Source organism: Geosmithia morbida, assembly GCF_012550715.1.
Source record: "Geosmithia morbida isolate 1262 chromosome Unknown scaffold_19, whole genome shotgun sequence".
Lineage (NCBI taxonomy): Eukaryota > Fungi > Ascomycota > Sordariomycetes > Hypocreales > Bionectriaceae > Geosmithia > Geosmithia morbida.
Genome location: NW_023336206.1, coordinates 389,338 through 404,291, shown reverse-complemented (window position 1 = coordinate 404,291; position 14,954 = coordinate 389,338). Strand labels below are relative to the sequence as shown.

The following is a 14,954-nucleotide window of genomic DNA, read 5'->3' as shown; positions in this document are numbered from 1 at the left end:
TTCATAACACACACATCCTTTATCTTCTACGTTCCTAGTAGTTTCATGAAGTAAACAATGTCAAGGAAGAGCCTCTAAAAAGTATGATACTGTTTTTTTCTTCTAAACCTCCCTTTACCAAGGCAAACATTCTTTGTCCACAAACTGGATAATGCCAACTAGGAGGCTCTATTTACGGCAATGCCATCGACATGGCAGAGAACATGAGACTCCTTTTTGTAAGCTTCAATCCAACACAACCATTTTTTGCCTGCAGCGCTAAGCAAGACTACCATCATGAGCATTGTAAAGAATGCCTAGAGCACTATATGTGTATGTAAAAGATGTATATGAAGAGATCCCATCTCCTCTCTCCCATACTCTTGCCTCATCATCAACAACCTCTTCTTTACTGCCATATATAATCCCCTTGACTACTACAGCCTTTCTGCTGTGATTACTGCATCATCCTTTACCACTACGTCTCCCTCTTTACTATCTAAACAAATTCTCATACTCAACAGCTTCTTTACTGCGACATCATACCGCCTGATCTCTTCTTCTAACATATACATCTACCCTATTTCTACCACACACACACACGTCACATACCGCACGGCATGCCTCGCAAACACAAAGCCGGCTTCCTTGACGCCTGTGCCGAAGCATTTTTCACCACTTCACAACAGTGGGCACAGCGCCGGAAACTCAGGGCCTTCCCAAACAGAGATCAGGGTAGGGACTATCACTGGAGTCAAATGCACACCGATGACCCCAGACCCAAATACCGTGGATGGGAGTCCTTTAGTCGGCCACCCCACGTGCCGTCGTCTCCTACATTGCCGTTGGATCCTTCGACATTCACAGTGACGGAGGAGCTTGAGGATAGCGCCTCTGAATACCAAAGTAGATCTTTCTATATGAGAACCTCTGAACATCCTGGCCACAGATATGCCGATCAGCAGCAACAGGAGAAGGTGCAGCGAGTATATCCCTCGGCGTCTACGGATACCAACGTTGTATATTCGCCTTTGAATATGTCAGGGGTATTATTTAGCTCACTGCCAAGGATTACAGATAAGACTACATGGATGTATAACACCTCAGGTCCAAGGCGAGCAGAGGAAGACGGTGAGGGAGAGGAGAAAGACAGTGACGAGGATGACGTCACAAGGAGAGGCGACAATGAAGACGACGAGGAAGAGCAGGTAGGTGAATATGAGCAGCGCCCGGACACACCGTCAGCCAGATTGCCACACTTAGGCCACGATCGATGCGTGGACGCCTGGCTTGAGAATGTGGCCAGCTCAGAGGACGACTCGGACAGTCCGAACGAAGACAAGTCTTCGTCCTCTGACAGCGTCACCTCCGATCGAGGCAGCTCAATCCATCCTAACGATAGCATAAGTTTTGTCTCTGTGAAGCCGACGCAGTTGCCTGCGCTTTGTCCGGGTGGTGCTCGTGATCGATAGGTGATCAGTCACTATATCTCCGAGACCAGGGAATGGGGGCTCAGCTTTACTAGTTATCTACCCAAGCAGGTCATATGACCAAAAACATTCAGAAAAAGAGACTTACAACCTCAAATATAAAAAGACAATAATAAGCAAAGGGTATTTTATTGCTTCTTCTATACCGTGTGTGGATAAATGGATCAATACTGGTATTTTAAATAAAACCAATATTCCCAACCCTCTTGACCATCTCCAAGAAATAAGATTTGATATGGTAAATAATAGGAGGTGGAATAGGAAAATGACCGGTTAACCGTTGATCACATTTATCTCGTACCCAATCAACGCTTCGGTGCTGGTGCCTTCCCATCCCCTCGTACCAGCTGCGCTGAGCATAAACCTACTCGTAGGATCGATGTAGAGGCTCGAAATAACTCCCGCTCTAGGGGGGCCTGGAATGATGAGAAACGGCACCGTCGAGTGCTTGGTAGACCCAGTGTCGTGCAAATCGTACAAACGGAGAATATCGTGGGATGCGCTGTTCGCCTGTTGTTAGAATCATGCGTGTCGATAACAAAAGGGGTTATGTTGTCTTTCACTCACCAAACAAGATGTCGCCCGTTGACCATAGGCTTGACGGCCGAGACGGCACCACTGCCAGCCGGAAATTTGAGCACCCTCTCGGGTCCCCATCCCCTCTTCGCGTGGCGCACGTCAAACTCCTCGACCGTCCCGTTGCGTCGTCCCGCATAAATCATGTTGCCGTCTGGGCCCCAACACGCGCTCATGCACCACGGCGGCACACCCGGTCGGTTCCCGATGCGTGCCACAGGCTTCTGCACGCGCCGGTCCCATATTCGAATGTTTCCATCGATTGCAGCCGAAAGGAAAGTATGCGGGCACGTCTGGGACGGGTCGAAGTTGGCGTTTGCTCTTCCTGCCCCCTCTTGATCGTTGCCTAGTGACAAGACCGCCTTGGGCGAGAGTGTCGATTGCTGGCCCTCTCCAAGCATTTGGCCACCTTCACATTCAAGTTTGACCTCCTGTGAGACGGAGGCAGTACTTTCTTGCTGTTCTTGTAAAGTGAGATCCGTTTGTTGTATCGCATTGGGTCTCTGAGAGTCGGCAGTCGGAGTCGGCGAGGGTCTACCGTTGGAGTTCTGCGCCTGTGTAGCTGCTTCTCCTTGTCCGCCACCAGAATCCACATGCAAAGCGTCATCTCCCGCTGACAGTGGACCCGAGCCGAGGTCCTCCTCCTTCTCAGGCGGCTTGATCACGTCCATTGCTGCCATTGCCATGTCGGCCGAGTGGTCCATGCCCCCCTCGTTCTCATGGCCTTGCATCATGCCCATGGAACCATTGAAGTCATCCTCATCCTGCCCAAACGTCGGGCCGCCAGTGCTTTCCCCAAAGAGACTTCCAGCGTCGCTGCCACCAAATAGGCTTGCATGCTCAGGACTCCCCGAACTATGCCCATTGCCATCTCCAAACAAGTTACCGCTTGCATCGCCTTCGTTAGCCGTCGTCGGCCGGTTGCCCGAGGACGCCATGACTCCGTTAGCTGGAGGAACGCCGTTGTTTGTCGAGATTGTGCTTGATAAAAGTGGTTCGTCTTCAATCGTGGGCATCGGAAGTCCGCCCATCGGGCGCAGCTCGATAGCGGAGATCTGACCACCGCTGCCATCGAAGCTCCTCTTGATCTGGCCGTTGTTTAGATCCCAGTCGAAAATGTTCTTGTCCCAGCTGCCGCTTAACACGCTCTTCTCATCTTGGGCCAGAACCAGAACGCTGACAGCGTTAGTGTGTTGCTGCAAGCAGTGGATCTTCTTCCCCTCATCGTGACGCACGCTCTGTAGGTTGATGCCTCCAGATTCCAAGCCCGAAAGAAGCCACAGGGCTTCTGAGTGCACAGCCAGAGAATAGACGTGTGACAGGTTATGATCTTGATCGCTGCGGCCCGGGATAGAGGGCTCTTCATTCTCCCAGTACGACATGAGGATACCGGCTTTGGTAACGCTGTCCACAAACGGGTGCTTCTGCGCCACCGTTAGAGGCAGCTTGCCGTTGATGGTCCCTGGGCCATCGTACTTGCGAATGTACCCATCTGACCCGCCCGTAAACCAGTACCGCAGATCCGGCGTTATAGCCATAGCATTAATGCTCGTCGCCTGAGGTGCTGCCATAGTCGGCACGATATCGTACAGTCGAGCTGTCACAGCCTCCGGACGCACACGCGGCCGTCGAGATTCTGTAAACAGCTTGGGCGTGGTCGCTGGTTGCTTTTCGCGTTGACGGTCAGTCACATGGGGGCTAGTTTCGTCCACATCTTCGTTTTGACCGCTGGCGTCCAGCCGTTCGCCGTCATCACCCTCAGCTGCTGTGTTATGGATATCGCCGTCGCCTTCAGTACTAATGATCTTATCATTGGACTCGTCATTATCGTTATCCGCCTCATTTTCGTCATTGTCGCCATCGTCTTCGTCGTCTTCGTTATTGTTGTCGTCTCCCTCGTCTCCTTCGTCTCCCTCGTCTGCGTCCTCCATGACCTCATCCGCGTCGTTATCATTGTCGTTATCATTATCGCGGTCCGAGTCGCCAGAGCTGGCGGAGTAGCGGCCTTCTTCGAACATGGTTCCTCGGCTTTCTTATATACCTACTAGCTGCTCTCTCGTAGTCCAGTGCGGGACGATGCAGCTCCCATGTTCGGAGGGGCAGCAGGCACAGTGAAGGGAGGGCGCAGTGTCGCTCTGGAGTGCTGCGTTGCTGTGAAAATTCGCTCCAGCTCTCAGGGAAGTTGCTAGAGCACCCGTGTCTTCGTAATCGGTAGGCGACAGCTTGCAGAGCAGTAATGCGGCTGTGTTAATGGCTGTGGTGAACAGGTCAAGAACTGGCTACAGCCTACAAGTGGCTGGATGTCATGGGGCATTGAAGCACGAGCTAAAGATTACAATCGATGTACCTGCCTTTCCTCAAACAAGCCGCCGCAACTTAACCTGTACTCATGCTTGCTGAGGATTGGCATCGTGCTCGCAGACGTATGAACCTTATTTTTGAATTGAAGCCTCGATGGATGCATTGAGGGGGAGGGGTCTGCGAAATATTTAATGTATTCGGTATTTGCGCCCCTAGTTTCATGCGTAGCCCTTCTTTAGAGGTTGGTGACAATCTTTCTTCATTCTTTCATCAAAGATCCAGTATGTCTTCACTAGTAGATTAGCAGAGGCAGAGAGAAGTACATTAACTTCTCATACGTTTTGCTATATCTTGCTATAATTGGCCTACATAATTATGTAATAGTAAACATTAGCTTTTTCAATATTCAGAGCGTTATAGCTCCTGTCAGTATAACAACTGTTATATACTAAGTCGATGATATCGCCCTCGAGCCAAAAGACGTTGGCGGTGGGTGGCTCAACTTTAGTGAGAGGGATCAACATTCAAGATATGCCTTAAGGTTTTACCCGCAGTTTTATCACTTATGACTATGCAGCTAGAAAAAACTCATCAATTTGATATTTAAGACACAATATAGATAAAGTATAGTGAGCATGGACGGGGTAAGTACGGAGTAAGTCTAGGATACCGGATATTACCGGTATAAGCTATATAGTGCAGCATTTGCAGCTATGGTAGAACTTGCTCAAACGTTTTATCTGCAACATACTGGGTGTATTCAACGTGATAGCACTTGCCTTTTGTTTGGCTCCCTTGGTCCCGAAAGACAACGAAAAGTTATAGCCGAGGTTATTACACTAAAAGACCCGCCAGCCATACCTTGGTACTCGTATGACTAACTTGCAAGTAGAAACCGTAAGGTTATTATTGCTTTAGAAAAAAAGGTTATTAGTATGATCCCTTCGGCTGAACGTCAATTGACAACAAAACTGACACCACTTCGATTCTCCAGTCCATGTATCGGCGTTGAATATTGAGTTCAATTTTACGGCCGGGCGCCGCTCTTCAAGCCTTTCACTTCTACTTAATGTGCACGGGAAACGCAGCACGTGGGTGCATGCTATTAGTACCAGCAGTTTTTCGTGAGTTTACAACAAGCATATGAGCGCCCTAATATACAGGAATGAGACGCACGAATAACCCCCGTACGTGTACTCATATCTGTACATTGTAACCAACGAAAAGTGCCGCAAAGTGTAAAGCGGGCGTTAGAGTGGGTAATGAAGCAAGTCCATCTCGTCGAACCCGGCAAAGTTAGTCGGATTGAGGTTAGCTTCGAGGGCGTATTACCTAGCCTAGGTGATATTTATCATCGAGTAATAATCATATTCAAACTCTGCGGCGGTCTCGGAGCCATTATCAGGAGCCTTGTTCGAAGATTTTACTTTACACGCTCATCAGGGGTTCGTTGCACGGTCCTTCGGAGCACAATAAAGGGGGATGATGCAAGTCCCCAGAGACACTATTAGAACCGTCGGCCGCTCGAGAGACTGGGTCTGACGACAAGTTCAGACTGAAAATGCTCCTCATCATTACCGCGGACATTGTATTCCGCGGACAGGAGATCCCACAGCGGAAGGTCACCGCAACCCCATGTCCAGGGGACGAGACCCAGAACGAGCTAGAGTGAAGAAAGGCTTCTACTACAAGCCGCTATTATCCCGATTCCTAGATACATATCGTTTGCATACTGTACTTTTACAACATATGTGCACACCATATGAGTCTAGCACATATTATTACATTTGGTGTAATCGCATGTACTCATAATCGAAGGAATCCCAACTCCGCATGCTACACCACCAGCCTGCATAGATCTTCCTCGTCGTTAGCCTCATCCATTCTTCCAATCTTGGCCCCCTTGTTGTACTGATGTATATGGAGATAACGGGCTTTAAAGGTGTTGGCTCGGCGTTACTAAAACCTGCATGCATGGGAAAGGATCGGAGGATTTCTGGGGGAAGTGCGGATCGGGCAGGAGGAAGTTTCGACTGCCTTCAGGGCTGTTCCCCTATTATCGGGACAGAGGAGTCGTACATACAATGGGCGCAATGATACTAATGATAATACGCTGCATGCAGTGACAACAGAGAAGGGGTGATTGCCATGCGTACGATACTATACTTATCACACGCACCTAAAAGGAACCGAACTCGCGAACAAGGGGCCGAGCTTTGGACTAAGGAACTCAGCAAGCGAAGCAGGTAAGGAAGGCACTAAATAATAAGATATGGGTATACGAGACTTGCGACAGGCATACGAGTATGAGGCGTGCCGGCGTTTGCAGACGATGAATCGCCAGTCCCAGTGTGGGTTCCGGTGTCGCGGCAAAGCCCACTCTATTGTTGTCGACTTTTTAATCTCTCTACGATGTACGCATTTTCTTCTCGCCGAATTTTTTACCGCCGCTGATCTCTTTAATCCCGCCGCTCTTACGAGCAAGTCCGCCCCAAGGTCCAAAATGCATAGTTGAGGGAGCAGAATGCTATTGCTATTGCGCAAGCAGGGCAGTATGATGCACATATATTCATACTTGCGATATTGTAACTATGGGGGAACGCAGAAGAGTATTGTGGATGATCCGTAGTACCGCTCCTTTTCTTTTCGACATCAAGGAGCCTTGACCTGAGTTGAAGGGGGGACCGGTTCTTAGTCGGGCAATGTGGATCGATACAGCTTTTGTGTCCCGCCATCTCTCCCAGGCGTATTTCCTCCACCCGGAATGGGGCTCTAGTCATTTCTTTACTTATCTCGACTGGCTGGATCCCTCCGATTACTATTACTAGTGTGTTCACGTCACCCACTTGATGACATTGGTGGCGGCCGCCTTTGGGGCTGGGGACTCATGTATTTCCATACTACTCGTACAGAGCGGCACTAAGAACAGTGCTAGCCCTGTCCTGACTCTGAGTGCGAGCAGTGCCATAGTATCCCTTCCCTGGGACTTCCCGTATTGGAAGTATATCGGTATTCAAATTTCTCGTACATCAGTCTATTGGCATTGATGATTGTGGAAGGTCCCTGGAACCTCTGGCTTGCTATTTACTCAGCCAATACAGGTTGAGGTTTCGTGTTTTGTTGGTCAGATACTTGGTGGCTGGTGCCCACTGACGGAAATCGATTAATAAATACTCGGGTATTATTTATTCATTAATATATTTCTTCGCGCTAGGAATTATATGTACTAGACTGCCAAAAATTATCGATATATGCGTTTCTTCTTTAGAAGCCTCAGCCCCTCCTCCATTACATTCAATCAACGCTCACCGACACAACACCATCCAAACATTACCGGCATGGAGATTCAGTTCTCTATCTCTGTCAGATCTGGCCCCAGCCGAGATACCAGAAAGCCAAGGCGAGTTTATACTTGTACATCTCTACATCCACTCACCCTTTCCGTTTAATGTCGTCGTGCCTGTCCCCTCCTTGTTTCGTGGCTCAACCTCTGCCGCTACAGACAGAAACCAGAAGTCGCAGGGACACACAGTGGAAAAACTAGCTTCAAGATTTTATCCTGTACATGTGCTTCTGTGACTACGACTTCTTTTCAAATGCACAACTTCGGGTCTGCCTAGCAGCCGGAGCTGACTTCGAGTTTGCCATAGTCCTAGCCCTCTGCTCGCATTACCACCATCGCCATCGGATCCGGAGCTAGAACCGCCATCAAAATCGTCTGGGACTGCGGGAGCTGCAACTAGCCGTGGAGGAGTCCATAGATTCGCACTTGACACGCGGACAAGACACACTCGTCGCAGCTCGACGCGTGCCCGCACAGGCTGTGCAACATGTAAGTGTATCCTACAAGGCCATGTTTCGTTGATAGATTGACCAAGGAATCCGTTTCTCAACAGGCAAGTGAGTTCAACTTCTAATCCAATATGCCGTGTCTCGACTATGAAGAGGAAAAGGATTGGCTTGCTAACCTTACCACCGTAGAAAGCGGCATGTAAAGTGTGACGAGACGAAGCCATCATGCCTCAATTGCGTCAGATGGCGAGGTTATTGCGACGGGTATACTCAGCCTGACAACACCCCTCGCTCATCAGGGGCCTCACCGTCTTCGAAGCTCATTCACACCAAAAAAGCACCACTCGTCCTTAATGAGCCGTCCATCAACACGATACGGTTCAAGAATGGCGAGCAGAGAGCATATTTTGACGAGTGGACTTCGCTTTCTGTCTATTTCCTCAGCGGTGGTTTGAGCCAGACATCATTGTGGACGACCACATTGCCTCAGCTTAGTCTAGAGGAGCCGACGTTACGGACTGCGGCAATGGCTATCGGAGCCCTGAGAAAGGCCTACTCATATGAAGGCCTTCCTATCGGCTCTGTCCTAAGCGACGATAACAGACACTACATCAACGCAATCACCTACTACTGTAAGGCGTTACGCCTTCAAACCAAAGCCATGCCGACGAATGAGGGTATGCGGACCGCACTTCTCTCCTCGCTACTCTTCATATGCTTTGAGGCGCAACGATCGAACATACCGGCCGCCCTCAAGCACGTCACGCATGGTTTTACCATGCTTAACGAGCTAGCTACCTGCACTGAAAATGGCCCGAGCCTGGTCAGCATCGCCCCAGCACCTCCATCGTTGGTTCAGGAGATCCTAGAATGTTATAAGCCCTTGGAGCAACAGTCGAGATCTTTCACCGGCTCATATAGAAAAGTGTTTTTTTTTTCGGAAACAGGCGCACCCAATCAGCCAAACCAGCCCTTCTACACAAATTCAACTATGTACACAGCGAATAACTCGACAACACTAGCCGGGCAGATGTTCAACGATACCCCACCCGGTGGCGGCTCAAACCCGACGGGACTGGGCCTCAACGAGTCGTCTGCCGGCTCGAGCCCCCAAACTTCAAGCCCTCCGAGTCTCCCGGGAACTCCGTGGAGTATGAATGAAGCGGTCACAGTTCTAGGACAGGGACAAAGGAACTCACATGAAGGCTTTCCCAGTCCACAAAGCCAAACTGGCCCCAAATCAAAAAGCAGTCAGACGCCGTTTCGGCTCCAACGACCTACGAGAATTCTGCCGTTTAGCAAGCACTGCCCTTACTTCCGACCTAAGCATTCAAATATCACTTCCCTCGGAACACTTCCAATAACCTTCTCCTCCATCGAAGAGGCCTGGAGTTATTGGGGCTTGTTGCAAAAGCATTTGATGCAACACCAACCGCTCTTCATAGCAGCGACCAGTCAGATCGACCTAGCTCAGGTAACCGATGATGCTGACCTGGAGAGAAGGTTTGCCAGGGCCAGGGAAATGCCGGAGTTTTCTGAGCTTATAACTGAGACTCGATATTGGCTTCAGAGGTGGTGCGAGGCCTTCGATCCTCTATATGAGAATAAGCTACGCGAAAGAGATCAAGACAGGCAGGGGTATCTTGAGGCGGCCAGCCTGCGGATAGAATACCTGGTTGCGTTTATTTACGGCAAGCTTACGCGCTACTCGAAATTAGAAATAGCCATGGCTCTGACTCCGCAATATCGCGAGCTGAACATGCTCTCCGAGACTCTTCTACAGGCACGACCAAGCTGCGGGTTCTCCATGGATCGTGGATGGACCTGGCCTTTATATGTAACGACATATAACTGCAGAGACCCTGCGGTACGTGCTGATGCCATACGGATCCTGGAGCAGTATCCCATTTGCAATGCACTTCGAGACAGCCGAGTGATCAGAGCCATTGCTCTGCGTAACGATGAGGCGGAGCGGGAGAGCGCTGAAGGAGCCGATGGCGACGAGGCACACTGGCTACGCATGCGGCGAAGGGAGATTGTGTTTGATGACCTTGGGAGAAGCGTCATCTTCCGATCAGTGCGACGAGATCACACCGACAATCGCTGGGTGCTGATCGAGGAGGCAGCAGACTTCACGATACAAAAGGATGGGCTACTTCCTTGGAAGCAACAACCTATCTCGGAAGCCAAGTCGATTTTGTATTATTAGTAGTAATCACGTACTGAGTGATACTAAGTGATATATGACTGGCTGTTCGTGCTCCCCAACATATTGGCCGCGAAATCGATACGGCCATTATTATAAAGTACAAGTACGAGCATCGTGCCCAAATTCCAACCAAGTGATATACATGTACTGACTTGTATTATATGTCAGTTTTTAGTATTTGACGAGCTTTTGGATGAAGGCACGTGCGAGCGGGTATAGGACGGACGTAATGATTATGTATTCTGTAAGAGTAAGGGAAGGGTGCGGGTACTCAGTAGAACATGCGGAGTATTACTCCGTAATAATACTACTCCGTATAGTAAGCGGTGATAATTCGCTGTCACGGAATATTACCGGTTCTGTACATCATAATACGAATACGCCATAGGAATTAATATTACTTGCAGAATGCCTTCCTTTTGACTAGCCCACAAATGTCATCAAATCCAGTTCTTGTTGATGTGCCAACCAGATACGAGCTTGCGGAATTCATTGTGTGGGCCTCGCCGGGGGTGGGATCTGTTGATATGAGATTTGCCCCTGTCGCACCAGCAACCGAAGTGGCTGCTCAGGTGGGTCAAGCCAGCGGAAGCGCATAGTTGCTTGGATAAAGGTGGCAATCAAATAAGACGAGAAACCAGAGGAAGAAGAAGGATGAGGATATTAAATAAAAGGAAAGGGGGGACAAGGAAACTGGTATATGAATAACAGAGTGCCAGTTTGACAAAGAAGAAGGAAGTAAGGGTGAGGAGAAAGAAGCAAGATGAGCATACCTGTATAGAGTATCCGTACATGTATGGCAAGAGGAAAGAGGCATTATTGATAAAATACGAACAAAGGAAGGAACGGCCCCATAAATCGGGATGATCAGCCTGGCCTGAGGCCCCGCCGTCACCGCTGAGATCTCGGTAAAACTCAATTGTCTACATAAGAACCACAGTTGGGAAGTCCACTTCAACAATGATGCCGTCAGAGGAAAGTTAGCGATATATTTCTTGCTGATAACCGCTTGCTTTTTAGTCAACAAAAAAAGTAAAGAATAAATAAAGAGAGAAACAAATGCAGTCAAAACTGCACCAGACATTTATCTGAGTATAATACCATTACGGTCAATATTATATTTAGATCAAACTATACGGTTGAAATATTGACACGAGGCTGAGCATAGCGAAGCAGTGCACTGCAGTAAGAGGCTTGTAAAGTAAAGCCCATAACCAAGCTATTTTTGGGCCTAGCGCCGTCAGGACAAGTCTTGGCTGTCGTAACTGAATAGCACTATGGAGTAAGCACATACGAGCATTATTATTATTATAGCATGTGCCTGTGTTGCACCCTCCACCCCGGGGTGAAACAACCTCCTCTACTACTCCACAGTAGTAAGAACACCAAGTGTCTACGGACGTCGTTATCCCAAAAGCACCCTTCCCTCCTTCCTTCCTCCACCCTCTTTTTCTTTCCTTCGGCCCTTTATGTTTCTCGCCTCATTTCTGGGATCTAAATATCCAAATTCTAACCGCTATTGAGACATTTAGCCATACTCTAGAACCCAGCGCCTTTTGGGTCAAACTGCGCCTTTGTTGTCTCACTGTTGCAAGAGTGAGCGAGGAGAAAAGGCACTCTTTCAAAACGTACAGTCGCAAGTCCGACGCATTATTGTCATGTTTGTCGCATCACAACCAAGCCAATATTACTGCTATTTCACATGAGCCGCCTGCTGATTTAACTTAGTCGTCTTTACCGTGCAGCCCACAGCAAAGCTTTACCTACTCGTACTGTCCGAACCCGCACTTTAGCTGTGTGCTCGGCAAGCATCCTGGCAAGCCTGGTCCCTCATCCATCTTCGCTCTACTCTCTTTTTTCGACAACACCATTTTCGTTTTCTCGACAGTCGTCTGCTCTCCCTGTAGCAGCATTTGACTGATTCTGCCGATCTTCCCGCGATTGTTTTGCCAGCTCCCTCGAGAACATATGTCATCATAATTCTCTCCCTCCAACCGCCGCCTTCCGGGACGATTAAATATCGAGAGCAGACACGGCTTGGGAACCCCCCCCCCCACCCCACACACACCTCGACTGTCCGTTTGCGAGTGCACTATCCGCCAACTCGGGTTGCCTCTGTTGATCAATCAAGCCTCTGAGACACAGGCTTTGCTGTCAGCGTCCCTGGGGTCCCAGATCCCTACTCCTGGGGCGTAATACACCGCTTCTCATTCCTGGATTCTCACTCCCTACCAGAAGTTATCCTATTCCCTCTACTCGGAAAGGGAAGTGGTTATTCAAAACGTCCATTTTCAGCGATGTCACGCTCCCACGCTCGCCAAGGCTCTTACCGGAGGGAGTTCAACGAGTCAACTTACGACTCCCCCTCCCGCCAACCGCTTGCTTCCAACTCGGACTACGTACAACCAAGTCCCCCTCCAGCCTACGCTGACGCATCACCCTCTCGTCACAGCCCAACCAGGGCTTCTTCCTCAAGCCGAACTTACGCACCAATTCCACACGATTCAAACAGCTACAAATCTGCCTCGATCGACGAGGCTCCGCCGCTGCCGCCGCATGCCGACGGCACCTATTTAAGAGGAGGTGCGGCTTATTATGACGAGATAATGACCAAGTAAGCCACCATCAGCCTGGGGACTTGACTCTTCTCTCCCTCTATATCGCTACAGCCTTTGACAGTGATATTTCTAGTGAAAGTGCTTCCGTGTCTGGCGCGATGGACGCCAACGACCGCGTAGCATCCAATCGCAGCCCCCGCGAAACTGGTCAGGTTCCCCCACCGCCTTCGCGTGCAGCCCAGCCAAATGCTTCGCAGTATGCTGGTGGCGGCTATGTGTACGATAGTCAAGGGGCAAGAGGCACTACAGAGCCCATTCCCTCGCACCAGAATAGCCTACATAATCTGGGCTACCCCAGCAATCCTTATGGAGACGATGTGTACCAGAGTTATTATTCAAATTCATCCCGGAGCGTTGACCGCCGCTTGGGCGAGGTCAACCCGAACGAGATCGAGGACGATGGCGATGACGGTCTGAATTACCATCCGCGGTACAGTCAGAGAAATTCAATGCTTAGTTCGTTGCATAACTCAGACCGCGGAGCTCGGTCTGGTGCTGCCGCGGCCGGTACCGCTGGTGGAGTTACAATGGGTGGACTAATGGGCCGCCGTCACGAGGGTACGGATACAAATGAGACGGGCTGAACGATGGAGGATTGAACTCTACTAACAAATATGAACCTGTCTAGGTGATCCCGAATACAACCTTGCAGAGGGTGTCGAAAAGAAGCGTGGGAAGAAAGACGGCTTGAGCAAGAGGGGCAGGTGGATCATCATTATTGGTGTTGCACTTCTCATCATTGGTGTCGTCGTCGCCGGTGTGGTCGGCGGCATGGTTGCCAACAACAAGAAACAGGGCGACGACCATTCCACCGCAGAATCGGCTAAGGAGGACGCCAAGTCCAATGGCGACCTGGACGCTGACAGCAACGAAATCAAGGAACTACTCAACAACCCAGATCTACACAAGGTCTTCCGCGGTATGGATTACACACCCCTGAACGCGCAGTACCCAGATTGCGTCGAGAACCCTCCGTCACAGAACAACATTACTCGGGACATAGCGGTGCTGAGTCAGTTGACCAACAAGGTCCGACTCTATGGCACTGACTGTAACCAGACTGAGATGGTCCTTCACTCCATCAAGAAGCTGAAACTGGAGGACGACGTCAAGGTCTGGTTGGGCGTCTGGCAAGACGGCAATGCGACAACAAGCAAGCGCCAACTTCAACAGATGTGGAATATTCTCGACGAGTATGGTCAGGATCAGTTTGAGGGTCTCATTGTTGCTAATGAGATTCTCTTCCGTGAGGAGATGACGATTACCGAGCTCGGCAACGTGCTCGATGACGTCCGTTCCAACCTGACGAAACGCAATATGGACTTGCCGGTCGCCACATCGGATTTGGGCGACGACTGGACAAAGGCGCTGGCTGCCAAGAGCGACTACATCATGTCCAACATCCATCCCTTTTTTGCAGGAACGCCCTCCGATAATGCTGCGGCTTGGACCATGAGCTTCTGGGAGAATAACAACGGTCCTATGTTCAAGAGTGACAAGCAAAAGAACATCATCTCCGAGACTGGGTGGCCCACGGGTGGCGGCACTAACTGCGGCACTGATGCGGTCACGAAGTGTGCCAAAGGTTCCGTAGCCAGCGTTGACGGTCTCAACCAGTTTCTGGAGGACTTCGTCTGCCAGGCCCTCAAAAACGGAACAAATTACTTCTGGTTCTCAGCCTTTGACGAACCTTGGAAGATTCGCTACAACGAAAAAGGAAAGAACTGGGAGGACAAGTGGGGACTTATGGACGTCAACCGCAACATCAAAGATGGCGTTAAGATCCCCGATTGCGACGGCAAGGAAGTCCCAGCATGAACAATGTCAACGGCTATGATAACATTAACCTTTCGCCCCGTCTTTCTCCCACACGAACCCCACCCCCTCGTCTTTATTCACTTCTTTTTTCCCCTATTTGCTTTCTTTTCGCGGGTAGGAGTTTCGGTGTTATTATGGAATTGGGGAACTAAAAAGGTTGCTAGTTCTTGT

At 49.8% G+C, this 14,954-nt stretch overlaps 5 protein-coding genes across 5 annotated transcripts; 3 read left to right on the top strand and 2 right to left on the bottom strand.

Moving 5' to 3' along the window:
- Positions 1-599: 599 nt before the first annotated feature.
- GMORB2_3639 (uncharacterized protein) lies at positions 600-1,451 on the top strand (the record flags this gene model as incomplete). Its single annotated transcript, XM_035465615.1, has 2 exons — positions 600-885; positions 1,057-1,451. The coding sequence occupies 2 exons, from the start codon at positions 600-602 to the stop codon at positions 1,449-1,451; spliced, it is 681 nt and encodes a 226-aa protein (XP_035318603.1).
- A 291-nt stretch (positions 1,452-1,742) lies between these two features.
- Positions 1,743-3,616, bottom strand: GMORB2_3638 (transcriptional activator SPT8; the record flags this gene model as incomplete). Its single annotated transcript, XM_035465614.1, has 2 exons — positions 1,743-1,971; positions 2,037-3,616. The coding sequence occupies 2 exons, from the start codon at positions 3,614-3,616 to the stop codon at positions 1,743-1,745; spliced, it is 1,809 nt and encodes a 602-aa protein (XP_035318602.1).
- A 29-nt stretch (positions 3,617-3,645) lies between these two features.
- GMORB2_3637 (uncharacterized protein) lies at positions 3,646-4,063 on the bottom strand (the record flags this gene model as incomplete). Its single annotated transcript, XM_035465613.1, has 2 exons — positions 3,646-3,681; positions 3,758-4,063. 2 exons carry the CDS (start codon positions 4,061-4,063, stop codon positions 3,646-3,648), a joined length of 342 nt encoding a protein of 113 aa, XP_035318601.1.
- Positions 4,064-8,269: 4,206 nt separating this feature from the next.
- Positions 8,270-10,347, top strand: GMORB2_3636 (Fungal Zn(2)-Cys(6) binuclear cluster domain; the record flags this gene model as incomplete). Its single annotated transcript, XM_035465612.1, has 2 exons — positions 8,270-8,337; positions 8,382-10,347. The coding sequence occupies 2 exons, from the start codon at positions 8,270-8,272 to the stop codon at positions 10,345-10,347; spliced, it is 2,034 nt and encodes a 677-aa protein (XP_035318600.1).
- Positions 10,348-13,063: 2,716 nt separating this feature from the next.
- GMORB2_3635 (Glycosyl hydrolases family 17) lies at positions 13,064-14,783 on the top strand (the record flags this gene model as incomplete). The annotated part of the gene is made up of 2 exons (XM_035465611.1): positions 13,064-13,523; positions 13,594-14,783. The coding sequence occupies 2 exons, from the start codon at positions 13,064-13,066 to the stop codon at positions 14,781-14,783; spliced, it is 1,650 nt and encodes a 549-aa protein (XP_035318599.1).
- Positions 14,784-14,954: the final 171 nt, after the last annotated feature.